The 26,808-nt window shown below is 41.1% G+C and overlaps 1 protein-coding gene across 1 annotated transcript in view; it reads left to right on the top strand.

Moving 5' to 3' along the window:
* The window catches only part of LOC133418557 (nesprin-2), a 112,933-nt gene that overhangs the window by 55,255 nt on the left and 30,870 nt on the right, over positions 1–26,808 (top strand). Inside the window, exons 56-85 of the mRNA XM_061707307.1 lie at positions 147–290; positions 380–514; positions 1,614–1,796; positions 1,890–2,027; positions 3,018–3,203; positions 3,555–3,677; positions 3,854–4,036; positions 4,383–4,496; positions 5,243–5,344; positions 5,849–5,896; positions 6,105–6,518; positions 8,522–8,625; positions 8,710–8,851; positions 9,292–9,375; positions 10,062–10,217; positions 10,345–10,545; positions 10,930–11,016; positions 13,207–13,383; positions 16,616–16,786; positions 16,884–17,018; positions 17,838–18,037; positions 19,497–19,623; positions 21,162–21,344; positions 21,900–22,049; positions 22,871–23,047; positions 23,403–23,561; positions 23,655–23,810; positions 24,711–24,881; positions 25,220–25,353; positions 25,513–25,705. Of these exons, the coding sequence (XP_061563291.1) occupies positions 147–290; positions 380–514; positions 1,614–1,796; positions 1,890–2,027; positions 3,018–3,203; positions 3,555–3,677; positions 3,854–4,036; positions 4,383–4,496; positions 5,243–5,344; positions 5,849–5,896; positions 6,105–6,518; positions 8,522–8,625; positions 8,710–8,851; positions 9,292–9,375; positions 10,062–10,217; positions 10,345–10,545; positions 10,930–11,016; positions 13,207–13,383; positions 16,616–16,786; positions 16,884–17,018; positions 17,838–18,037; positions 19,497–19,623; positions 21,162–21,344; positions 21,900–22,049; positions 22,871–23,047; positions 23,403–23,561; positions 23,655–23,810; positions 24,711–24,881; positions 25,220–25,353; positions 25,513–25,705 (4,677 nt within the window). The remainder of the gene's footprint in view (positions 1–146; positions 291–379; positions 515–1,613; positions 1,797–1,889; positions 2,028–3,017; positions 3,204–3,554; positions 3,678–3,853; positions 4,037–4,382; positions 4,497–5,242; positions 5,345–5,848; positions 5,897–6,104; positions 6,519–8,521; positions 8,626–8,709; positions 8,852–9,291; positions 9,376–10,061; positions 10,218–10,344; positions 10,546–10,929; positions 11,017–13,206; positions 13,384–16,615; positions 16,787–16,883; positions 17,019–17,837; positions 18,038–19,496; positions 19,624–21,161; positions 21,345–21,899; positions 22,050–22,870; positions 23,048–23,402; positions 23,562–23,654; positions 23,811–24,710; positions 24,882–25,219; positions 25,354–25,512; positions 25,706–26,808) is intronic.

The following is a 26,808-nucleotide window of genomic DNA, read 5'->3' as shown; positions in this document are numbered from 1 at the left end:
TTTTATGAAGGACATTTACCGGTACTTTGTGGTGACAACACATCCTTTTCAAAGTAGTGTAGAACTGCACTTCTGACCCTGATTCTCAGTTTTTCCTGTGTTTCCAGTCTTTTTTTCATTTTGGTCTCATGTTTCTGCTTTGACAGGAGCTCAAAAAGGATTTGTGCTCCCTGAACATGAAGCTCAAGTGTATCTTGGACAGCGTGCACAGACGATATCCAGAGATCCCTGCAGAAATTGAAAAGCAGATGCAAGAAGTTCAGCTGTCTCTACAGAAAGCAGAGGAACAGGTGAGAGGAAACAGCTGATTTCACTTGGTGGCACTTGAACTACTTCCTGCCAAAACTGCTTTGGGAAACAACAATTTGTGTGTTTTCAGCAGGTCTTGGATAGAAATAGTCCAGTTGGGGAACTGGATAGTAGAGTATGCGAGCTGGGTTCTGGACTGGAGAGAGTGAAAGCTCTACTGGAGCAGAGAAGTCCAACAGTCAGTGAAGCGCAAAACGCCCTGAAGGTGTGTATGCACGCCTCAAGAGGGTAAAAAGAATCAGAAATGATATCATTGCTAGCTCCTAACCTTTCTTATTTTGCTTTTCACCAATATAAGCCACTTTTTTAAAAAGGTTTTTAATTGTGTTGGAGCCAATATGGGTGTTTTTTGTTTCTTTTGGTTGGAAGTTAATTTTGGGTGTTATTTATATACCAAGCCACAAGGGGGCAGCAATAAGCTTGGTAATGGGTCACGTCACGCAATTAGGTGTTAAATAGACACAGGTGTGTGGGCTCAGCGTGTTAGTACGGAGCCCCTCTGGTGACATTTGAAAAAAATAAAATAACTCGTGGCCACGCATTAATAACATTAATAAGATAATTAATGCGTGGCCACGCATTATTTTACTCATGGATGGCATTATAACCTACTGTCTGGACTGCGTGGATGCAACTTCCTTGGTAGGATGGTTATTCATCATTAATAACGGTAATTATAGTCTATTTAGAGAGCAAGAGTATTGTCATGGCGAGTGTAGAAATAACATGTGACATTTGAAAAAAATAAAATGCGTGGCCACGCATTAATAACTGGCCACGAGTTTTTTTTTTTTTTCTTCAAATGTCACCAGAGGGGTCCGTATGTTTGGGACCACAAGGAGAATAACGTTTCTTCCCGCACGCACGTACGTTAAACCACACATTTATTAAATGTTATATAAACTGCAAAGAAAACAACATCCCACAACGATAAAGAGAGAGAAAGAGAAGATCGGCGAAGCAACACCAAACAAACCAGGTGCGTGTAAAGAAGTTTCATCTATCGTTCCATTCACCACCGTGGCTAATTGGGTCACAACAAAAAGTAAGAAACGCTATTCCCAAACACGCTGAGCCCACACACCTGTGTCTATTTAACACCTAATTGCGTGACGTGACCCACAAGGTTATTGCTGCCCCCTTGTGGCTTGGTATATAAATAACACCCAAAATTAACTTCCAACCAAAAGAAACCAAAAACACCCATATTGGCTCCTACAAATTGCATTAAGTTCACTTTAAGTGTATTAAAGTCCTCCATTATTGTGACGAGTCCTACGTGCTTCCGTTCATTTGTTCTCCAGCGTGTGTGGGATGAGCTGGATTCGTGGCACAGCAGCTTGATGCTCTTGGAGAGTGAAGTTCAAGATCTGGCAGAGCAGCAGCCAAGTGATGCTCAGCTCCTCATCGATCAGCTCACGGAGCCGCAGCAGATCTACCAAGACGCAGCGCAGCTGGCCGAGCAACGCACCGCCTTCCTCAGCAAGGTCAAGCACACTTGTGAAAAATCTCTGTGCGATGATAGTATGATGATGAAGAGCCGTCGGATCATAACGTTATCTCTATCTTTCTTGTGTTAGATCCCTGCATGCCTTCAGGAGCTTGAAGACATTTTGCACAGAGCCTCCTGCTGGTTAGAGGAGGCCCGGTCCTGGCTCAGCAGTCCCGGTTCCTTCACCACGGCCAGGAGCCTCCACAATCATGCAAAGTCTTTACAGGTCAGGAATTCTGAGTCAAAGAGAGAACGCTCACACATGCATACAGGATTGTCTCAGAAAATTAGAATAATGTGATAAAGTTCTTTATTTTCTGTAATGCAAAAAAAAAAAAATGTCATACATTCTGGATTCATTACAAATCAACTGAAATATTGCAAGCCTTTTATTATTGTAATATTGCTGATTATGGTTCACAGTTTAAGATTAAGATTCCCGGAATATTCTAATTTTAGGATATTTGAGTTTTCTTAAGCTGTAAGCCATGATCAGCAATATTAAAATAATAAAAGGCTCGCAATATTTCAGTTGATTTGTAATGAATCCACAAATTCTTATTTTCTGAGACAGTCCTGTATGTGGCTTCTGATACAGTACATATCTCTCTGTTAGGAAATGTAATTTGTTTATACATCTTAGTTTTTACTGTCCTTTATTATGGCAGATTTTTCACATCATGAGTTTTACTTTAATTGAGACATATTACATCCTTTCTTAAAAAAAACTATTTTTGTTTGGAGAGGGCGGTGTCTCTTAATGTGACTCCACCCCTTTCCTCTGCAGGGTAGGCATCTTCTGAAATGTTTTGCTTTTTTACAGCTTTGTCATACCCCATTCAGTGAATTATCCATGCTGTGATTCTGGGTAGTAGCGGACAGCCAGGGTGCATATTCCTACTCAGAGCGTCATGTCACAGAATCCCACCAATCTGAATGGCTCACACATATTTTCAAACACAAGCTTGCACATACTATGTGACTGAGTTGTCCTTTCTCAGAGGTTTTTTTTTTGTTACTTTAGACACCTAAATGTATGTTCTAAACCACAGAATAGTATTTTCTTTGCATACTCTCTTTAATTTAATATGCAAATGTAAATTAGCGCCTACATTCTAATACAATAACTTGCAAGTATTTCCTGTTGCACTCCATGCATAATCTAAACAACTATTTCATGTTAAGGATTGTTCTCAATCACATTTCTGACCTGCAGTTGGTTCTGGAGGACTCTAGGAGGATCAGACACGCCCTGCAGGACTACAAGTCCACGCTGGCTGAGATCTCTGCTGTCTGCGACATCGGTGCCCAGGAGATGAGGCTGGATGAGAGTGACCAACAAGTCCAGGAAATGCAACGCAACATCTCAGGGCCCCTGGAGCGGCTCCTGCAGGCTGCTGCGGTAAGGATTTTAAAGAGAGGACTTTCACTGAGTTTAGGTTGTCATGTTCATGGACCCCCAAAGTGTATACAATTCTGTTGTTGTTTTTTTCTTTGTGTTCTGACTACTTTATGCACAGGTCAAATGTCAGGGCTCAGCTTAGGGGGGTGACTTCCCTGTGGCTATATGAACTATTTGTAAAGTCATTTTTCAAAGGAATCTAAAACAAAGAAAGCTTTCAGTTTTAACTGAAATATTAGCTCTAGTCAGACTTTTACTGTTTGTGTATAATACCAAAACAAGAAGAGAGGATAGTAATACATCTCATCATTCCACATTCTCGATGAAGTTATTGGCTGTTTCATTCCTTAGATAGTGGAGGTGATTGAAACCGATGTGAAGATGATGGAGAAGAACATCACAAAAATCAGGATGATTTTATCATCCATGGACATTTCCACCATGACGCTGGAGGAGCACCTTGACAGCCGACAGGTAAGTTCAGGTGCAGGTTGTATTACTTTCACCGAGGAAGCGCTCAGTTTGTCTGCAGGATCACTCAACCGAGGCAAATGATTTTAATAGTAAAACACTTGACAGTGCCATATAAACAATAGTGCACGAATGCATGCCTCAAACGTGTCCTGAAGGAAGCGTTTTGCATTTTTAAGGTGATCCTGTCCAGTCTGCTGTCAATGCGGAGCGGGTTAGAAGACATAGAGGGGTGTAAAGAGGAGCTTCACTTTGAGGAGGGAGCAGACGGAGGCCTGCTTGTCTTCATCAAAGCCAGGCAGCTCCTGCAGCAGCTGGAGGAGCTGGAGCAGCCCACCCGAGAGCAAGTCTCACTGTTGGAGGTACCACTTGAAGTCTGAATCCCAGTTTACATACAGAAATAATCATTTGTCCTGAATGGAAGGAGAGTTGCACAAAAAGGTGTTTTCTGATAATGTATTTATCTTATAAAAGCTAACATTGACTTTTCAATCCAGAATGAGTGTTTCATTTTTCATTCAGGAACAAAAAAACTAAAATCAGAGTTAGTGGATTTATGTAACATTTCTTTAAACCAATCAGATGCACTTGATGTATTTCATTGTAGCCAGTGGTGCTGACCTTTTCAATGTCTAAATGCAGTTTTTAGTAGGTTTTTATCAACTGCTGTCACGTGTCTGTCTTGATCTGTCTCTCTGACGGATGTAGAACCAGATCAGTGAAGAAGAAGAAACCAGACAGAACCTCGACTTCATTTCCGTCCCGGATTTTCCCGAAGAGACTCCGCACATGTTCACATCCATGCACACGCGCTTCCTCCAGGTAATGTTTGTTTCAGTTATAACATGCAGTTAATCTCCAGGTAAACATTTTAACACTTGTTGAGATTATGTTTCAATCAAACGTTACCATCTAACACCCCACCTGCACCTTGCAGCAGTAGCTACATCACTTTTTTGATTAACTTTTCACAAATGAAAAATTCTGTCACAAATGATGGGCTCTGAGATGGTGACTGATAATTTCCAGTAAAATCAAATAATTCAAGGAAGGTGTGTGTTGTGACTGTCTCCTAATTCATTTCCCGTGTTTCTTGGGATTATCTGAACCTGCCTCTTACAGTCCTGACCAACAAAACACAAGCATAAAAAAATGTAACTAATGTGTTGACAGGCAGGCTCAAGATAATTCAAGGAACATTTTGGATTAAATGTTTTAATTCTTCTACCATGCTTACTAGTGACTAATGCATAAATAAATAAATTTGTATTAAATAATTTATTAGAAAGATGTGGAAAAAACACATGCAATACTGAGTTTGAACAATGAAGACTGCATGTAAGCTTTTTATTTATTCATATCATTTAGTAATATAATACTTTTAAATTGCCCAATGAAAGGTAGAGGCAATCACATACTGCTGGTTTCATATGAAATTTAAAAAAAGAGCTGAAGGAACGACTAGAAGACTGGAGGTTTTACTCCTTAAGTCATGAGGAAGACCATTTATTTTTTCCTTTTCGTTGAAATTGCAGTTTTGATCATTTATTTACCTTTATCACTGAAAGCAGGGGGCTTGTGAGATGTCTAATTCAGAGGAAGAGGAGGATGAAGATGATGAGAGTTGTCACTCTTCTTCCTCTGACACACTAACAAGCAGTATCCCGGAGGTAAATCCTAGATGTGATCACATCACCGGGGAGCATGCCTCTTATCACCTCTGTCTTCTCTTCTTTCATTCCAAACTCTCGTAACGTAAAAGCTGCTGCCGTTCAGTGTTACAGTGATGGCCAAAATAAAAACTGGCCAAATCCTTGTGAGGAGCACAAACCACAACTGGATGTGACTTGGAATGAAACTCAACATTTCCACTTTCCCTTTTCCTCCTTCACTTATATTTGGATTAATTAAATCATCTTCAGGTTGAATGCGACCTCTGTTGCTGGTGATATTCAAGAGCAGGTCTTTGCATGCTAATGCAGTATGAAGCTGGGCTCCATGGGTTTGTTGTGTTCCTGATAAAACCGCTCTGGTGCTGTCAAGAGCAGCTGCTTTGAATGCTCCTCTGCAAGCTTCCCTTTCATGAACGCGCACAACTGGAATGACAATGTTTATTTATGCATATAAATGTAGTTATGTGTGTGCATGGATCTGCCTCTTTAATCATGTGCTAGGACCTGGAAGAGACGCTCAACCACAGTGACGGCAGTGCTGGAGTTAAGGTAAATGTTTTGTAGTTTTGGATTGAGGGGATTCAGTAACGTGCAGCTTATTGTTGGTTTAGTGTTGGTATATTTAGTTCTAGGTGGTGAAACAGTCAAAGAAACACTGGCTGTTACAAATCGAACACAATGATACACACTAATGAGCTGATGAATAAATGTATTGATCTTTATCTTTTGTCTGTTAAGCTTTTAATTTGTCTTTCAGGAGCTGGACAGTTGGACTGATCAACTTAATTCAGAGGTGCAGATGGGTTGTGCTGAGACCAGTCTTTTATCTGCGAAGGCTGGTTTTGATTCCAACCCTGGATCTCACAGTATTGAAACTGGATTAACAGAACCGAGAGCTTTTAGTCCTGAAATTGTGCCGGGTGATTCTCTAAGTCCGGGAGCCGTCCCCAGAACTGGAGAGCAGTTTAAAGGTGCTGATCCTGGCCTGCATGAGTCGCAGGAACAGGAGATGTTTGACATCAACTCCCAGAGGAAGAGGAAGTCCTCTCAAGTGCTGTCTGCAGTGGGTGACACGAGACTGGTTCCTTCAAGACCTATAACCCCTTTCAGTGCCACCAGGACACCAGATGAGCTCAGAGAAGAGGCCGATGGACCTTCAGATCTAGTCCCGGTGAGTGTCTGAGAATGACATTAGACTTGATTTAACATTATCCAACTTTACTTATAATTTCAAAAAAGTGATATCAGACTTTACTTTAGATCAAATGTTAAAACTTGATCTTTACTACATTTTGCAACATGACATACCATACCGTCACTCTTTACTTAAAAATAAACCAAAATGCAGCCACGGTTTGTGAAAGTCCACTCTTACTGCTTTTACGGAGTCAAGTGGCCAAATAACATCCAGATGATGTTAATCAAATACACTTGATTGATCTATTATCAGCAAATGTGAGCTGAAGTTTTGCCAGTTAGCTTGGCTGAACCATTCAGTTGTGTGATAACCCAATGCCAAGGAGGGATGACATCAGCAATGATCTTAGAGAAGTAGTTGTTCAATCTGAGAATGGTTGATGCCGTGTGCAAATAATATTGTATGTCCATCATTTATTAAAAAATATCAGCGGGAAATGAAAAACAAATAGGATGATTTCCGGTCCCCCCAGAAGTTGATGTCCCAGCAGATTCAGCTCAGCATCAGATTGTACAATGCTCAGAATAAACCCAAGGATTACATCTCCGACTGTACAGGCCTCAGCATATTATAGTCAGCATTCTTCTTTTTTGTCTCCTTTTATGCTGTTTGTCGTTTGTGAACAGCAAAAATGCGCGTTACTGCCATCGCACGATCAACTGTGTTATTTGTTTGATCACTGGTCCTTGTGTGGCGCTACAGTATAATGGATATACATGTATGCTGGCTGAAAGGGCTGAGGACAGGGTCGGCCCTGGTAGAGGTTCCTGTCTGGCGGGTTTAACCAGAACCCCCGCTAATGCAAACACACCTGCTACACTGGTCCGGTCAAAGGTCAGACCTCGACCTGAGTGAAACACTGCAGAATGATGCATAAACAAATACTCCAAGCTCAATGTAGATGAAGATGCAAATGGTTCACAAGCTGCATTGTAAAGAAGAGAGGCCCAGATGGCTCCACAACAATGATTAACTATGTTAAACAGAAGATGATGACTTCAGCAGGCTACTCAATCATGGGAAGTACTTAGTTTACCACACCGCTCCTGCATTATGGCTTAGTTATGTTAAATAACTAATGTAATTATGTAATATGCCATGTGTTTTATCTTAACTTGTATTTATTTCATTTTAACAGCTGGTAAGGACCAGGTTGCATATTTACAGAGGTGTCAAAAGTATTCACATTCATTACTCAGGTAGAAGTATAGATACTAGAGTTTAAAAATACTCCTGTAGAAGTTGAAGTATCAACTCAAGTTTTTTATTCAAGTAAAAGTATAAAAGTACTGGTTTCAAAACTACTTAAAGTATAAAAGTAAAAGTAAGGGGGAAAAAAGCCATTAAGGACAAAAGCCATTGAAAATGAATGCATCTTAGTATAATGCAAATATATTAAAGAGCCATATATGTGTACTATTGAGCATTAACATGTGTTTCAGAGAGCAGAAGATATGACTAGTTGCCTATAAGTATTGTAATGGTGCAAAAAGTCAAACTTCAGAGGCATGTTATCATTTATCCTAACCTTTATTGGAATGTACATCCAAGTTTAGTTGCAGTAATCTGAGGGAACGGATGTAAGAACAAAACTGGACAAGAACATCTGAAACAACCACAACCAAATTCACTCTATCCGGATGGAGCAATTTAACTGGATAGTTTTTTTTAAAGGCCGAAATGAAATAGAGTAACGAGGCTGTTTTTAAAATGTAAGGAGTAAAAAGTACAGATAATTGCGTGAAAATGTAAGGAGTAAAAGTAAAAAGTCGTCTGAAAAATAATTACTCCAGTGAAGTATAGATAACCAAAATTTCTACTTAAGTAAGGTAACGAAGTATTTGTACTTTGTTACTTGACAGCTCTGCATATTTATTTGTCCTGTTATGTAAAAACCTTTGAATTAACAAGGTGTACCTTATTTTTCCCACGACTAACTTGTGTTCCTTTCCCCATTCAATCTCTCAAATGTTCAGGATGCCGTCCAGAATCTCAACGTTCAGCAGGAGCTCACAACTTGTCCGAGTAGTTTGGTGGAAGAATCCCAGGAGGCTAGGATGCTTTCTGAGGCCTCAGTCAGGTAAATGAGAAAAGCAAACTGTTTCACATGCTTAATCCTGTGAGGCCGGTGTGCCATACACTCAGTTATGTTGTGTGTTACTAGCCTGGCTGGACATGAAGATGCTGACGAGGAGGGGATGTGGGGTCAACTTCATTCCCAGATGTCAGTGAATCTAATTCAATTAAGAACGGTTCTGGAGAAGCAACAGAGCGCTGTCACGGAAGGTGACGGAAAAGAAAAAAAGGTATGACCTTTTTAGAAAAAAAAAAAAATGTAGGTGTGTAAGATTGATTCAGATTTTTGAAAAAGGAAATATGATGAGAGCGAGAGGTGAGACAGGATCTTGATGAAAGAAGGAAAATAACTTGCTATGATACTAACCCACCCAACACATCTGTTTCCAGGGCAACAGTTGGCAACCCTATCATTTTGTCCTTTTGAGAAAATCTAATAAGGATTTTGTAAACAGAGTTTTATAATGATGCTGAGGAGATGGAGCTAAACTGCATTATTAATAAAAGCAAAGTGAAGGGGCTGTGGGATGAAAGATTATTGCCATATTTATGCAGACGTGTAACCTGGTTGGTTCTGGGCTTGAAAAGACAAGTAAAAAAACACAAAACAAACAGAATAGAGTGATTTGTTACCAGCTCTGACTTTCACTGTGTTTCTACTTGTGTTCAGGTTCTACAGAACAAGCTGGAATCAGCCGGATCATCTGAAGTGTTTCAGCAGACACATGAATCCATCACCACGCTGAGAAAATTAGTATGTACAAGTCCGTTCATCCATCCGTTTTCTACAGCTGCTTTGTCCTGTACAGGGTCACGGGGGGAGGGGGATCAGGTTTTACACCCCCGACAGGTCGCCAGGCCATCGCAATACAAGTATCATTCTTTAAATTATTATTCGTACAAATAAAGCATCAAATATAATAGATATACATCTGAAAATGTATATTTTCAAATGTATATGTAAATGTATATTTTCAAATGTATATGTCACATGTATATGATCAATAAATAAATCACAAGATTTTTAAAACATATTTTTATGTTAAGGCATCGTGCAGTTCATTTATGTATCTAGTTTCTACTTAAAAATATTGAGACTGGTTATATATATATATATATATATATATATATATATATATATATATATATATATATATATATATATATATATATATATATGAAAAGATATATAAAAACAGTCTCAACGTTTTTAAGTAGAAACTTTATGCATACAGTTGTATCAATAGATTGACGTGTATTGGTGCCATATTGTTCTTTAACAACTGTTAGCGAACAATGAAAATCAAGATCTGAGATTTTCCGAAGGTCTGATTACCAGATGATTATGTGATACTTGTTTATATATCTATTTATTTATTCATTTATTCATCTATGGAATATAAGTGAATAATGGATATTGTCATTCTTGATAACCTGCAGGTCAAGGTTGCAGGAAGTCCTCCCCCAGGTGTGAAGCAGGACTTGCCCGAGGCGGTCCGGAGGGTCTTTCTCTGCCTGGAGCCCTTGAGCAGCCTCGTACTGACCCCCCCTGGAGCTGGGGATGATGGTCCTCAGCTCAGGCTGCTGCAGCTGGAGGTGAGTGTCCACGATGCCCCTCAGGAACCAAATCATAGCATATTCAGCTGCACGAAGGAAAAAAAGGAAAAGTGATGACTGTGAGATTGTTTAGCTATATTTCTCATTAATTAACGTTCTCGTGCAGTGTGCTTCAGCTGAGATGGTGACTCTGGCTGAGCTGTTGGGTACAGTTGAGTCAGAGTGGAAACCTGTTCTCTCAAAGGAAGAGCCCGATGCCTCCAGATGTTGGACTACCCTTAAGGACTGTCTTCACACGGTCCAGCTCATCCTCACATCCTCCCACAACCAGCTCATTGACCACTCACACCCCGACAGCCAACACCAGGTATAGCATCACCTGCAACTCACAGGAAAATGTCTTTAACCACATAAACACAAATAAACCTGAAAGCCAGTCATTAAAAGCTGAAGTTTCAGATTTTTTTGCAATATGGTGTTCAAAACCATAGCCGTATAGTTTAACTAAACCATAATAACACAAATTGCAATGTAAACAGTTAAAACCGTAATTGGATTCTATTTTTCTTTTGAAAGTGATAAGTAATTAAAACCAGCTTCATTTTTACTGGTTTGAATAATAAAAACTGTTTTAATATGTCCATAAAAATAAGCAAGCGGAATTAAAATGACTCAGTAACTTTGTTTTGAATACAATACTGTCACTTGTTGTGGAGCAGGAACTAACATATTTTTTCGTCACATTATGCAGGAGCTCCTGTCCAGCTCCCTGTGTCTCCTGGATGAGTTTGATCTGGGTGAGATCTTCCCAAAGCTGAAGGATGCTCCCAGTTTGGAGGTGATTACTACTGCACATCCTTGCATCGCTGTGTGTTTATCCTATCAAAGGTTTGTTGAAGGGCTGTGGCAGGAACCCGCGCAGACAGGTGGCCCAGAGCATCTGCTGACATTCACACCAGGAAATTAAAGTGTCTCTGGTGCCACGAGGATTGCTTTTTAGATCTTTTGGAAACAGCTGATTTGCCAGGATTTTCACACACAAATGGTGCTCGAGTTAGAATATACTTTGAAAATAAAAAGCACCCAGTGAAAGGTGGTTTTCTGAACTCTTTGTGGAGGCTAGTGAGACAAATGGTAAGACAAGTCTCTGCTGACAGAAAGTCAAAACGAATCCCTCATTACGACTAAGCTCTGCAGGTCTCACCATAGTACGAGCAATTCGTATAACTGAATTATTGGTGAGCTGTGGTTTCATGTCTCTTTCTTCTGCTGCATTATTCAGATAGTGGTGTCAGATCATGGCGTAAACAACATGAACGTATGAATCCACCCAGCCTTGTTACAATAATTATAGCTGTTTGTGCTGCTCTAATGGTACACCGATGTGTTCTGGCACACTGTGAGCAGCTAAGTACCAGCTCAGTACCTGAGTATTGTTGTTCATATCCATCCTTTTATGATCATCATGTACCATCGTCTAATGGCTTCTTTCAGCTGGATGACACAGAGTCCCCCGTCGTTTCAGACTGGTTTCTTCAATATTATAATTTATGTATGGAAAAAGTTATATGTGTACACTGAAATGCCTAAAAGTAAGACAAGGCAAGTTTATTTGTATAGCACAATTCAACACAAGGTAATTCAAAGTGCTTTACATCAACATTAAAAGCGGCAAGACACAATTAGAATGGAATAGAATAGAATAGTAGACTTTATTGATCTCCCAGAGGAGAAATTCAGTCGTGCAGCAGCCAAAACACACACACACACGCTTGATACAAAAAATGTAAAATAGAAATTACCATAAATAGTTAAATAATAAAAAAGAGCAATATAAAAAGTAGAAAAAGACTATGTACAAGAGAGAAACAAAAGTAGTAAACACCAAGTAAATGGATAATATTTACAAGATATTTCCAAAAATACGTGAGGTATTAGTGGTTATTGCACTTTTAAAGAGACAGGTTTATTGCACATGGGTGGCTACAGTTGCTCATTATAGAGTCTGATGGCTGTGGGGATGAAGGACCTGCGGTAGCGTTCCTTCTTGCAGCGCGGGTGGAGCAGTCTTTGGCTGAAGGAGCTGCTGAGGTCTCCCACAGTGTCATGTAGGGGGTGAGAGGGGTTGTCCATGATGGAGTTCAGCTTGACCAGCATCCTCCTCTCACCCACCTCCTCGGCAGAGTCCAGAGCACAACCAAGAACCGAGCCAGCCCTCCTGACCAGTCGGTTCAGGCTCTTCCTCTCTCTCTCCGAGCTCCCGCAGCTCCAGCAGACCACTGCAAAGAAGATAGCAGACGCTACCACAGAGTCATAAAAAGTCCTTAGGAGCTCCCTGCACACGCCGAAGGACCTCAGTCTCCTCAGCAGGTGGAGTCGACTCTGGCCCTTCTTGTACAGGGCGTCGGTGTTGTGTGACCAGTCCAGTTTATTATTGAGGTTTAACACCCAGGTACTTATACGCAGAGGGTTCCTGCCGAAGTCGATCACCACCTCCTTCGTCTTGTTTAATTAATTAAACAGTAAATAACAAATAAAATGATAAGAAAAGAGGTAAAATAATAAAAAGCACAAGTTGTTAAAAAGTAAGGGGAGTAGAGTACAGCAGGTACATCTCATTCTTACAATGGCAAGAATTACGTTTCTATACGGTCAAAACCTACAAAGACCGGGTCAAATACAGTATTACAAAAGTTATCTGTGCCGATTCGTGCGGTGAATCAAACCAATTTGACAATTCTACGTCACAACGCCTGCATTCAAGGCTTATCCATAACTTTTCGGTTTTCAAACATTTCAAAAAAGTAATGTTATTACTGTGAAAGTAAAATATTCATCAGTGTCTCACTTGTACACTATACGCCGAGTGTGAGATTTTTGATCTGACGTGGGATCCACAACTTGATATTTAACTTCTTCTAAAAGGTGTAACTTGCTTGAATATTTGCCATCAACAGACTTAAAAGGTTGCAGTTTTCCAAAGTAAAATATGTTCCCCTAACACTCCCGTTCCTGTATGCATCTACAGTTTATACTGGGCAAACATCTGGGTGAGGGTGCAGGAGAAAAGGCTGAGCTGCAGCATTCATCTCGGACCCTGCTCCGGGGCGTCGCTCGCCTCCTGGAACTGGCTGAAGAACGTTTTGCAGAGAGATGGAAGAACAAGAACCGAAGTAAACTTCAGGCTGACCTCTGCAGACACAAGGTATCTCCTTATGCTTTCAGGACTTTCTTCAAGAAACAGGTGAAGCCAGATTGAAGGTAGACACCTTATTGATGTGAGGACTTGATGTGATGCATCCTCAGATGTGATGCATCCTCAGACGTTGGTTCCCAGGAGGTTTAGAAGCTGAGCGAACTGGTTTGCCTATTTGTCTTCTTTAAGCTCTTCCTAAGCTGTTTTTGGAGGAAAGGGGGCACGGTGGGTCACTGGTAGTGCAGCCACCTCACAGCTAGATGGTCCTGGGTTCAATACTGGCCGGGGATGCTGTGGGTGCTGAGTGTGTTCCCCCATGACCCTGGGTGTGGTTGGAGAAAGGGCCTTTCTTTTTTTTTGGAACTTAATTTTTATTTAGCTTTTAAAGCGACACTACGTAACTTTTCCACCTTAATATCATATTTCCAGAGTCATTGTGATGGTACATCAACTTCCAACAGGTTTAATGACACCTCTGTCATGATCTGGGGGGGTCTGTATCACCTTCACTGGCACTATGTAACTTTGAGGAGCATGGTAGGAACCCTGCCACACTAAAAAACTACACATTTTACGGCTTTGACTGCTTTACGGCACATACGTCACTTCCCCCTCCTTCCCGATTCGCAGTCGAGACGAAAATGGGCGGGGCTTGGAGCGCAGAGCTCCGCAGAAGCTGGTAACCCGTTGCTGCAGCAGCAGCAGCAGCTCCACATATAACAGACCAGGGAAAAGATCCTAATGGTTTAACTTTTCAACGGTTTCCTGCTCGGAGGCAGAACCACGCAGGCCAAGTATCTGATATAACGGAGTAAAAGAGTGAAAGAGTCGTCGGCTCGCTTTGGATCGCGGCTGTAACGACCAAACACACAGTAAAGCCTGAATTATGGTTCTGCGTTAAATCGACGCACACCTACGGCGTAGGGTACGTGGCGACGCGCAACGTACGGTGCGTGTCGCCGCCTACGCCGTAGGCTCTGCGTCGATTTAACGCAGAACCATAAACAGCCTTAAACCACAAACACTCACACAGACGGGCGTCGGATCAAAACACGGGTTTTATTCCCCACTTCTCCAGCTAAACGCAGTTGCTGGCCAGCTCTCTGCGGTGCAATTAACCCCAATCTTCAGATAAAACTAGTTTGTTGAGGAAAAAATATTAACTCTTATTTGTAGCTGCAGAGGAAAAAAATAATCTCACGAGGAGCCTCTTCAGCATAATACAGCGGTCAAAAAAAAAAGAAAAGAGAAGTAGCCTAAGAGGGATACAAAACATGTACTGTATGTTGTATTATACAAATGTATTGAAACATATGGCTCTTCAGTAGAGATTTCATATGGATCCAGACCGTTAATAATCATTATTTTCTCCATATACTGCTCCCTGGCCTCCTTGTTTAAGGTATCCCGGTAAATTCCAGTTCCTTTCCAGCAGTTTAACATCTTTTTTTTTGCGTTCCGTCTGTTCACTTGGTGAAACAGAAAAGCATCCAGTCTCCTCTCATCAAAACAAATGCAGCGAGGGGACAGGAGTTTTCCGGCAGTACGCGCTGGTGCTCATGGGAAACGTAGTGTTCTTTCTGGTAAAACACTACCGCTTTTGTCCAAAAGATGCCGCCAAACTCAGAAAAGCTGAAAGTTACGTTGTGCTGCTTTAAACAACAATACGCAATATACATTTTCTTCTTTCTTTTTCCTTTTTCAGCTGCATACAACATTTGTAGACATTATACTTAAGTATTAAGAAAATAAAACAAGAGAAAACAACAACATAATTATTCACTCCAAAATATACGTATATAATAACAAACCCATAAATAAAAAAAATTGTAAAATCAATAATAATAATTGTCCACTCGAAGGTACAACGGTGTGTATAAAAATGCAGGCACCATATTTACTCTAGGAAAAAGTGGCATGTGTATAAAATATGTGTATAAAGGGAATACAGCAAGAATTAGGCAGGTGAGCAACATTGAGTAATAGACCTCATTGTATTAATAAAGTTATGACAGGGCTCCACCGCTTAATAAAGGTGGATTTTTGGAGCCTTAATGAGTAAGTGATTTGCTCCATTTGATAGAGATCCCATACTTTTTGAAAGGGGCTTTCTGTGTGGAGTTTGCATGTTCAGCCCGTGTTCTCTTGGGTAGCTAATGTGAGCTACCCTCACAAGAACATGCACACAGTCCTGGTCTATACATGCCCCCTCTGGCCAACCGGGGCGCCAGATCGGGTGGGGAAGATCTGGCCGGAATAACGTGATCCTTCCACGTGCTACATCCGGCCAGAGAAACCCCACCCTGTCTGGTGAAAAGAAAAGATGCTGCTCACTCCTCAAGTAAGGAGACTTGAGCTCAGTGCAGGAACTCCCTGGGTTGGTAGAGGGAGCAATGTCCAGGACTGACTTAGGTAGGAGCACTGGGGGATAAAAATGGGGATAAAAATATTTAGAAAAAAGGAGTTTGAAGGAATATTTTATAATTTAAAAAGAATGTAGTCTAGTTCAGATGGTTTCCCATTCCCATTGTTGGCAACAAAAGAAGAAAAGGTTCAAATGAACTTCGAAGTCAGGTCTAGTCATATCTTACAATAACTGAGTGTCACATTAAAGCTCTTTAAAAAACATCAAGAGTGATGGAAATAGCTCCCATACAGAGGTGACCATAGCAGAGACAAAGAAATAAAGAACAGGAAATGTAAGTATGAGTGAGCAAGAGAGCAAACAAGAGTAATTCTTGGACAGTGTCATGAAAACGGCCGAACCTTCACACCGTCTGGACTGATTTACCATCATAGCCGATTGGTGAGGTGATGGACGTTCAGTCCCTCTGTGAGGTGGTTGTGAGTTCATTCAGGTCAGGCCAGTATTGTGTCCGTGCAGTTTGGGTTTAGCTGTCTTACACAGCTGCAAAGATGTTGTTTCGAGAAATGCGTGTTATTTTGTAAAGAGCAACGAGCTCCATCCTGTAAAACTGTTGTACTGGAGACTCTATGCGTGTCCCCTGCAGTAAAACATGAGATGTATGTTTTTATAATGGAATAATTCACTAAGTCGAGCCATATTGCACTTTCTTTATTTGAAACTGCTGTGTAGCTGAATAAGACTTATTCAGGTATAGCAGTCACCTAGTGATTAAAATGTGTCTATACCGAGGTATGTGATACTTTTTCCCAGAGCAGGTGTCGACACACAAATCTATTCAAAGTTCATAATTAGATTTTCATCTTTACTTCACAGAAGCTCCTGCAGATCCTCAGGTCCCAGCTACCATTTCTGCAGTATTTATTCCAGCGTGAGCCAGCTGCACTCAAGTGCCACGAGGACGAATGTCTCCAGCTGGAAATCCGGGCCAAAGCCGTGCAGGAGCAAGCTCTGGAGCTGGAGGTGGCCTGTCAAAGGATGCTGCAGGTTTGGGGGATGAAAAGCGTACACCATTTTATATTGTTTCATGTCTGCTATTGGCAGATCAAATAGATGTGTAGCTGAATGGATGGCTCTGCTGCAGGGCTGGAGCTGCAGGGAAGATTACTGTGGTCGGCTCAGTAGGCTGCTGGATAAATGCGAAGCCTGCGTCTGCGGCGGGGAGCCGGGGGGAGACGACGACGAGGAGCTGCTGAAACAGAGGCTGGCTGCTTGTGAGGTACTTCCTGTCACATTTGCTCTCCTTTCTTCCTCTGTTTGACTGGTTTTGCTGCGTATACCTTTCCCCCGACGCAGCCCAAGGTGTAAAATGCAAAAAAACAACTCATCCAAAAACACAAGGAAAGTTAAAAAGTAAATACATGAAATAGTAGTAAACATCGCAACGAAACAGCAGCGATGTTCCAGGAAACAAGGAGATACAAAGCCAGACAAACCAAAGAGCACAATAACATTTGACAAAAACAACAAATATATATATATATATATATATATATATATATATATATATATATATATATATATATATATATATATATATATATATACACATATGTTCTAACTAAAAATGAGAATTTCACAGAATTGAATGTTCAATTCTTTTGTTTTCTCTGTAATCTCATTTTTTTCTGTTTTGTTCTTGAGGTTCATGAAATTTGGTTCTTTTAATATTGAAATTATAAGGAAGAAATAAGTGTAAGACCATGTACATGCAGGTTTTTACTGTTTTTCTGTGAATTTGTCAGTGTTGCCAAATGTTCCCAATGTTACCAAAGCAGATGCTACAGTGGTTCCACTGGACTTTAGGACACTGAGGCATGAGGAAAATGTGTTTTTTATTTCTTTATTCATTATTCAATGTACAGTATTTGTTTTGGGCTTTATTTTCATGTTTTTTAATTGGCTTAATGTCTTTCTTTCTTCACTGTCATCAGTTACATCTGCTGTATATTTCTCACTCTAACGCTCTTTAAGCCATCTTCTCTTTAGTTTAAAAGTTGGTGTGAAAACAGTCCTGATGACTCTGCTCTTGGCTCAGCGATCACTGGTGCAGCTGGATGAGAGCCGGGCCGTGTTAGGACTTCTCCTGGATCAGGAGAAGATGCTGCAGGATGAGCCGAGCTTTGCAGCCTCAAGCAGTCAGGCAGGAGGCGCTCTGGAGCTTCGATGGAGGAGCGCGTACAGGCGGACCCAGCAGGAGATCCAGCGCTGCAGCGAGATCCAGGGCGTCAGGACCAGGTGGGCCAGGGTCAAAAATACTCATTTCTGACTGAATGAATGAAGTTTATTCAATCATGACAACACAAAAACAACACAACACCAAAAAGCATTGTGCACAGCATTGACATTTCACACAAAACCAATAATCATGTGTTGAACAATGACTGAAAAGGCAAAGGCTGAAGCAAACTGCTTATAAAAGCCTATCCTATATTACCAACTTTCTTTTTTTTGGCTACCAACCTCCAGAAAACCAAAGAGAAAGACAGATTACAAACATAGGTCAAAGGTCTGACAATATAATCAATAACATCTTTAATAATTACTGTATCAATGGAGTGTATGTCGAGTGATCTCAAAAATATCAGTTTCATGTACTCCCATTAGAAACATAGAACTGACATTAGTGTTGATCAAATTAAACATATTTTTATTGTCATCAGATACAGTAATCTGTTTTGCCAACGAAGCTCAAACATCTACGAAGTAGTCATTGAACTCGTCAACAATATTTTTTAAATCATCCACTTTATTATTAACTTTATTTATAAAATAATCTGGAAGTTCTGAGTTATTACTTTTATTCTGAATAATATGATTGATTACCTTCCTAGTTTTTTGTATGTTATTTTTACTGTCCTCCAATATTTTACTAGAGTATTCCTTCTTTCGAATCCTCGTAATGGTAATCACTTTTAACATCTGTTTATAAAAAGAAAAACAACAAAGCAAGATTATTGATCTGTTAGTACCTGAGCAGGATCACGGAGATGATTTTCTAGAACAAGCATATCGGTCATTTCTTATTCTGATACCAAAGTTTCTTTTGATTCCAGCAACAGAGCTGTTAGAAAGGCTTTGACAAAAGAAGTTGTGAAGGACAGAAAACAAGAGGAAGGTGCACTGGAAAGTTTCGCTGCCAACTTTGACTGCATCTTAAATAACACTTGGGGAGATGTGTCCAGAATTTGCAACCCAATAGCTCTGGAGCTGCACTTTGAAGAGCAGCAACCTTAAATCCTGACTGTAAACCGAGGATAATGAAAATTACGGCCTCACCGCAGGCTGAATAAAACAATTTGGAACAATTTAAGGGATTCTGCTCCATTAGGTTCTTGAAGCATGCCCAGAAATGTTTCAGCCCAGGATTCAGCCCATAAATCTGAGTAGAGAGCGGACTCTGTTTTCCACACAGGAATCTCCGTGAAAAACACACATGGGAGATACATTTCCACTTGAGTCCTGACGAAACTCCCTTGTTTTCAGCAACTGAGAGACAGCAGTTTGCTGGGGGTTTTTGTTTTAAGTTGACGTAAGTGAAATATAAGTCAGAAGAAAAAACAAGGGCCACTTGTCCTTGGCCTTCGTTATCGCTCCTGGGCCCGTGCCGAAATCCTGACCTCACACTGCTCTGTGAGAGTACCGTCGTGTTCTGCCCCACTGGCTGATGCATCGGTGTTTCTCGTCCTCCCTACAGATTCCAGGCCGACTTTGGCTCGGTGTGCGAATGGCTGCTCGATGCCCGTGAACACCTGAAGACTCTGTCAGGTCTGGCAGACTCCTCTGAACTGACGCAGGAGCAGAGCAGTTTGGTGAAGCTGCTGGTAAGGTTCTCCTTTCTTCTCAACACATGGCCTTTGATTTAAGATAAGAACTTACAAAGACTTTGTCTGATCTGGGGATTGAAATTCCCAAGTATACAATATTTATCTTTAAAACACCGTAGAAAAACGACTGTAATTATGTGTGGTCAGAGTTGACGGGCTCGGTGGTTTTCCAGATCAGTGTCTGCACTCACTCCTGATTTTAGAGGAAACATAAAGCCCTTTGCTCAGATGTCCTGATTTCCTGAGGTGTTTGTGAAGTTTCTGTGTCACGTTTTGGTCAGAGAAACAGTACAAAAGCTCAATTTTCAATCACACCGTTACCTGTCTGTTCAGAACACCTGGTTTGAGGGCGTGAAGTGAAGTCAGCTTTTTCATCAAGTCTGCCTGTTTTTGAAACTCCTGTCACAGCTTTGCTCTATCTGTTTTAGAGGTAGAGCTCATCAAGAAAAGTTGCGTTATCACCTTTTTTTTTTAATTGACAGACGCTTCAGACACCCAAACATATATGCTTTAAAGCAAAGAATATTTCTTTCTTTTCACATTTCAAGTCGAGTTAAAGGGGACCTATTATGGCATCTAATCCCTATTTTAAACAGGCCTTGAATGTCTTAAAAACAAGCTTTTGATTGTTTTTGCTAAATAAATTAGAAATTCAGCCTCTAAACTATGTCTTTATCTTCCCCGTTTCTAACCTCCTTCTCTATGAGGGATTCTGAGTGGGCGGGGCTATGATAATGAGGCTCTGTGCTTATTGGCTGCCTGAATGATGTGTAGCAGGGGAGGACACAAAACCTCTCTCTGGGCAGAAGAGCAGCCAGCTGCATACACCATACGGTGCGCGTCGCCGCGTAACCTACGCCGTAGGCTCTGCATCGAATTAACGCAGAACCATAATTCAGGCTTTAAACCGTGTCCCATGCGATGCGAGCGTCAGCAACAAAATCAATTCCATTGCTTTATTTTCTATTGGACTCTGGATCCTAACTGGCCGCAGCGATGCAGCGCTGCGCGGCGTGGCGCGCCGTTTTGAGCTGAACATTTGTTGGACGCCCTGCTTCTATTCTCTTCCTGCCGCTTGCGTTGAAAGACAGTTGAAAGCGCTGTAGGAAACGGTCACAGATGATCCAGTTAGTTGAAATGAGAAGTTATCTCTATGATTCCTCCTCATTTCACTACAAAAACCTCAATAAAGTGGCAGCTGCTGGAGGGAGATGGACAGAGAGCGTCTGATGTCACGCAGTGCTACGATAGTCGGACGCTCGCATGCAGTTAGGACACGGAGTTTAGTTGTGGGCGTGGTTTGCATTTTGGTTACGTAACGAAAATGCACAGAATCTGAACGGCTCGTAGAAGCCGCATCACACTGGACGGATCATCTGGGCGCCTGTACAGACCCTGCAGAATTTGGTTGCTTTCCTCCTTCTCTGAGTTGGCAGGCTGAGGGGAGACCACTTTATATATGTTAAACAAGAAAAAACGTGTTTTTCATAATAGGTCCCCTTTAAATAAATGTTTAACAGACCTGTTTCTGCTAGGACTTCTCCATGGAGATGGAAGCCATGTCTGCGCTGAGGGCTTCCGTGTCCCAGCATGCCACTCGGCTCCTCCACCTGAGGGAAGCCGACTGCCCCGAGCTGAGATCCCAGCTCAACCGGCTGGAGGTCGGCTGGAGCCGGATGACGTCCCACCTGTCCCGGGCGCAAGAGCAGCTGCAGCAGGTGCACTATTGTCATTTTCACAGTAAAAGGTCTTAACTCTACCTGCAAGACGATTAGTTCACCTAACATACAACCCTCATCGTGAGTGGCTTTCTTTTCAAATTTTGTGTAAATGCTGTTTGTTTTCAAAAATAATCAGGCCCTGAGAAATCTCCATCTGGTGAGGCAGGGTGCAAACCCTGCTAAAGATCATTTTGGGATGATTGAACATAGGGAGGACTCGAGAATTAGGTCATGTTTAATTTTCCCTCTCTATCTATCACCAGTGAAGGGAAACAGATATTTGGCTTCTTTGTAATTAAGCTGATTTTGCCAGTTTAGTCTTGCAGGAGGTTTAGTTAGATGTCCTCAAAATTTGGCAATCACTCCAGCAGATGATGAAAAGATTGTTATCTTCCTAAGAAAGATTTATCATCATGGATACACTCACCTCTCTCATCGTAACTGAAAAGATGTTTAATGTATGACCAGCAAGCTATACAAAGGGAGAGGATGGTAATCAGAAGAAGTGAGATGTTAGACATGTAAAGTGACTCTCCGTTTCTTATCCGTCAGCGACCGCCGGCAGCACAACCGCCACTGAAGCTGCTGTCTGAGCTGGAGGACAGGCGGGGGAAGATGGAGGTTCGGCTGAACCAGGAGAAGGAGCGAATCCTCAGCGCTGAAAGAGCAGAAAATATTTCAGAAATTCTGCAGCAGTATCAGGTACTTGTATATCCACCCTGTCTGCTTTGACTCGCTATTCCTTTTAAAAGCATTTTGTAAATGGTTGAGTTTTTAAATATATAAATGCAGAATTATTTCCTCAAAATTTTTGAAAGGTTCCACGTTTACATGACCACAGAGCGAGAATGATCCTTGTACAACCCAATAGTTGGCAGAAAGAGGTTGTGGTGAGACGCCACAGGAAACACTCGAGCACACTCGAGCGTTAAGGCGTCTTTTCTACATCTTCCCCAGTGGGAAGATGAATGCATGGATGTTATCCAAAAATATTTGTTGATCACAGTTGTAGAGCAACAAGTCTTTGCTTAAGGATGTGTCGGCAACTTTGTGTTTTCGTAGCCCCACGATGCTGTTTCCGTGTAAAAAAAACAACCCACAATCTAAGTGTTCTGTTTCATCCCACAACCACTGCCGTATAAGCAGTAAATGGAAGTTTCCATATCCACTGGCAATGAAAATGATGCATTTCTTCATCCTTAAAAGGGTTGAAATGTCCTTTCTACATGTGTTTTGCTCTTATTTTATGTGAAAACATCGTTGGACCAAAAAATAAATCATCCAACCGCATTCTGCACAAAAGTCAATCCAGGGTTTTACAGATTTCATGAGCCATAAAATACTGATAGTTTTTTTATTCTTTATAAATATAAATGTTAAAAGTAATGCAAGAGTAATGCAATGGCAGAGCAGAGGCACCTGTATTGTAACAGGTTTACTGCATGCAGATGTGTGAGTTTCGTGGTTTTGGTGTTTTTATAACCGTTTGAATGGTTTTATTCACGTGCAACGCTGTTTTCCAGGTGTTAAAGACAGCTGTGGCCAGCGGTCAGCTGCTCCTGGATTTCCTGTCCGAGCCGGGCCGTCGGATGTTGGGAGCAGACGTGCAGGCTCTCCGATCAGAGCACACGGAGATCGCAGAGAAACTCGGCGCCGCCAGACTGCAGTGGCTGCTGCTCCGGAGGGATCTGGAAACTCGGGTTCGTGTCTGAGCATATAGGAAACAACACGGCTCACATTTCTGGTCACTTTTATAAAAAGATAACTATTAAACTTAGAAAAAGTATTAAATTCAAACAGATTTATGAGCTGTGAGATACAGCAAGGAAAGGTCTCTAACGCTGTCTTAAATATCTTGTGTAAGCCCAACATTAACAACTGGTCTGTATTAATCCTTGGAACCGCAAAGAAACCAATAACTTGATTCTGTGCATTGGAACAAAAATTGAAACCTTTTGTTTAATCCCAAATGAGCTATGAAAACTTTTAATTTCATGGTTTTTATGGCTTTTATGGCTCCCATGAATCAGCTGCTCTTTGCCTCCATGTCCTCAGATTCGTGACGTTGAACAGATCCATCACTCTTGTACGCAGCGAGAGAGACAACTGCAGCGCCTTCACGCTTGGATAGAGCAGCAGAAAAAGCAGCTGAATCAGTGGAAACAGCCAACAACCAGTCTCACTCTGGCTTGTAAGGCTCTCGTGGAGCAGGAGGTATAGTAACGGGGAGGCACGTAGATCAGAGCGCGTTGTGCAGAATGATAACGTGTACTTGCCACTGATCTGAGGCCGCTACATGTCTTCCAGGCCACTGTGGGCAAAGCAAAGGAGGTTTGTGCAGCTTTACGGGAGTTGAAGACGAGAAGAGTATATGATGATAAGGAAGGGCAGCACCCGAGTGACGTTGCCTTCTCTGATCAAGCAGAGCTTCTTATTCAGGCTTGTGAGGATCTTAGTCAACAGGTAAGAAGCACATCTGTTACAGCGATCAGATGTCACATATCAAGCCCAGAAGAAATGGTACGATGAGTTAGGGCTGGGCGATATGGACCAAAAGTCATATCTCAATATTTTCTAGCTGAATGGCGATACTCGATATATATCGATATTTTTTCTGTGCCATAATTGGGGTTTCCCCCAAAGCATTATAGCATAGCATCTCTGTTAGCATCTCTGTTAGCATCTCTGTTAGCTTCATTTTTTTCTGAGGCAAACCCTTAAAATTAATCCAGTTTTAATACAAAGCCTCGTGCCAAATGTCACACAGGTTCCTTTATTAACAGAGGTCTGCACAATATCAAAAAGTATAAAACACATGAAATAAAAATAAACTGCCTGCATATATAGAATAAAAATGCTTCTTGAATAAATTAAAACAGATATCCCTTTCCTGCATAACAATTAAATTAAAATACACTGTGCAATTAATACAATGTAGACAGTAACAGGCAGACTTTTCCACTGAGGTTGACAGTTGTGCAAATAACAAAACATTTGTGCAAATCTCAAATAAAACATTCAAGTCAATTTGTCACAAAATAAGCTATATCAAAATCATAACTTTTTTTTTTTTTTTTTTTTTTTTTAAATCGATATAAACGATATTGTCTCGTACCATATCGCGTTTGAAAATATAACGATATATATTAAAATCTCGATATATCGCCCAGCCCTACGATGAGTTGCATACCCAATATCATGCAGATATGTGAGATGAATTATGGACTACAAACACCCTAATAAAAAAAAAAGATTTGCAAACAAGAGAAATCTTTATTCCTGGAAATGCAGAGCTATTAGTCGATCCTGTCAGATACACCTGATTGTAAATCAACCCTGAGTTTTCCTTCTGGCAACATGCAGGTTGAAACTCTGGGACAGGCTCTTCGAAAGGCTGTTGTGGAGTGGACAGGTTTCTACAAAGGCCTGAGGGACGTTGCTCAGCAGACCACTAGGGCGAGCTGTGCCCTGCAGCATCACAAAGCTCCTTTCTTCTCAGTAACGCAGGCTGAGGGATACTCACACCGTCTCCAGGTGAGTAACAGTGACGGCCAGCATCCAGCGTGGCCCTGAGCACTTTAACACTGCAGTGCATTTTATCAGAATTACTGCTATGCTAATGGAACCACAGTCTGACCAATTTTATAGTTATGGTGGCTATTTGCAAAATACAAAATTCCCTTTTGTGTAACTCTGGAACAGCAACCCCTGACCGAGAGCAGGTCAAGACGTGTCAATCAAAGGTTCAATAAAAGCGTGAACACTCAAAGACCACTGGCCGGCACCTCTTTTCAGTTTGTATTCTTATTTTTCAGGGAGGAAAATGTACTTCCGAAGGACAAATATGACGAAAAGTGCTTTTCTTTATTCAGGAATTGCAGGCGAGGGCCACAGAGGGAGAAGCTCTGTGGATAGCTGTGGACAAATCCTATCAGAGACTTGTGGAAAGTCTCCCTCGCCGAGCCGCACAGGCACTCGCCAACCAAGTACAAGAAGAACGAAAACGGTTGGTGGTGAACAAATACAATTCATCTTTGTACTGTTCAACCTTTAGTAAACTGTACTCCTTCATACATACATGTTATTGCAGCCTAATCTGACAGTGGTAGCCTTGGTGTGCACACAATAAAATGACAGAGTACTTTTTCTGATGCGGCCTTGTCAGGTGGAAGGACACGGTGGAGGAGATAAAGGAGGAGCACGTGAAGACCAGAAGGACACTTTCCCTCTGGAACGAGTACACGCGCCTCTCCGATAGCTGCTCCCTTTGCCTGCAGCACCTGCGGGACGAGTGGGAGACGCTGTCGAGTTCACTCTCACCTGAGACAGACGCACAAGCCACGGCTTCCTCCATCGAGGTGAGCTGGAATTAGTTACAAACAAGAGTGGGAATGGGTTCAATCATTTCTATTTGTTTACAACAGAGGTGTCAAAAGTATTCACATTCATTACTCAGGTAGAAGTATAGATACTAGAGTTTAAAAATACTCCTGTTGAAGTATCGACTCAAGTTTTTTACTCAAGTAAAAGTATAAAAGTACTGGTTTCAAAACTACTTAAAGTATAAAAGTAAAAGTAATGTAAGGGGGAAAAAAGCCATTAAGGACAAAAGCCATTGAAAATGAATGCATCTTAGTATAATGCAAATATATTAAAGAACCATATATGTGTACTATTGAGCATTAACATGTGTTTCAGAGAGCAGGAGATATGATGACTAGCTGCCTATAAGTATTGTAATGGTGCAAAAAGTCAAACTTCAGTGGCATGTTATCATTTATCCTAACCTTTATTGGAATGTACATCCAAGTTTAGTTGCAGGAATCTGAGGGAACGGATGTAAGAACAAAACTGGACAAGAACATCTGAAACAACCACAACCAAATTCACTCTATCCGGATGGAGCAATTTAACTGGATAGTTTTTTTAAAGGCCGAAATGAAATAGAGTAACGAGGCTGTTTTTAAAATGTAAGGAGTAAAAAGTACAGATAATTGCGTGAAAATGTAAGGAGTAAAAGTAAAAAGTCGTCTGAAAAATAATTACTCCAGTGAAGTATAGATAACCAAAATTTCTACTTAAGTAAGGTAACGAAGTATTTGTACTTTGTTACTTGACACCTCTGGTTTACAAGAAACTGACTTCTGCATACCTTTTAAATTTAACGAACACTGGCAACAACCTGGCCAACATGTACAGTACATGTTTGTGGGATGTAAATATCTGACTGAAATATGTAAATAAAACATTGCTGAAACAAGAGAGCTGTCAGTTTAAACAATGGAAAAGATAATGAAACTCTTTGTACAGACAAAATGTGGAGTGTATTAAAAGGGGAGGATGAGGAAGACGAATGTTGATGCATTCAAACCAGAAATAAGAAAAGACACAATTAAAGACATTTAAAACAAATGGACAGATACCGTCAGTCACTGTTGGAGCTGTAATAAAATCAGGTGAA

Source organism: Cololabis saira, chromosome 18 (genome assembly GCF_033807715.1).
Source record: "Cololabis saira isolate AMF1-May2022 chromosome 18, fColSai1.1, whole genome shotgun sequence".
Taxonomy (NCBI): domain Eukaryota; kingdom Metazoa; phylum Chordata; class Actinopteri; order Beloniformes; family Belonidae; genus Cololabis; species Cololabis saira.
Note: the sequence above shows the minus strand (reverse complement) of the source record. Positions and strands in the feature narration are given on the sequence as shown.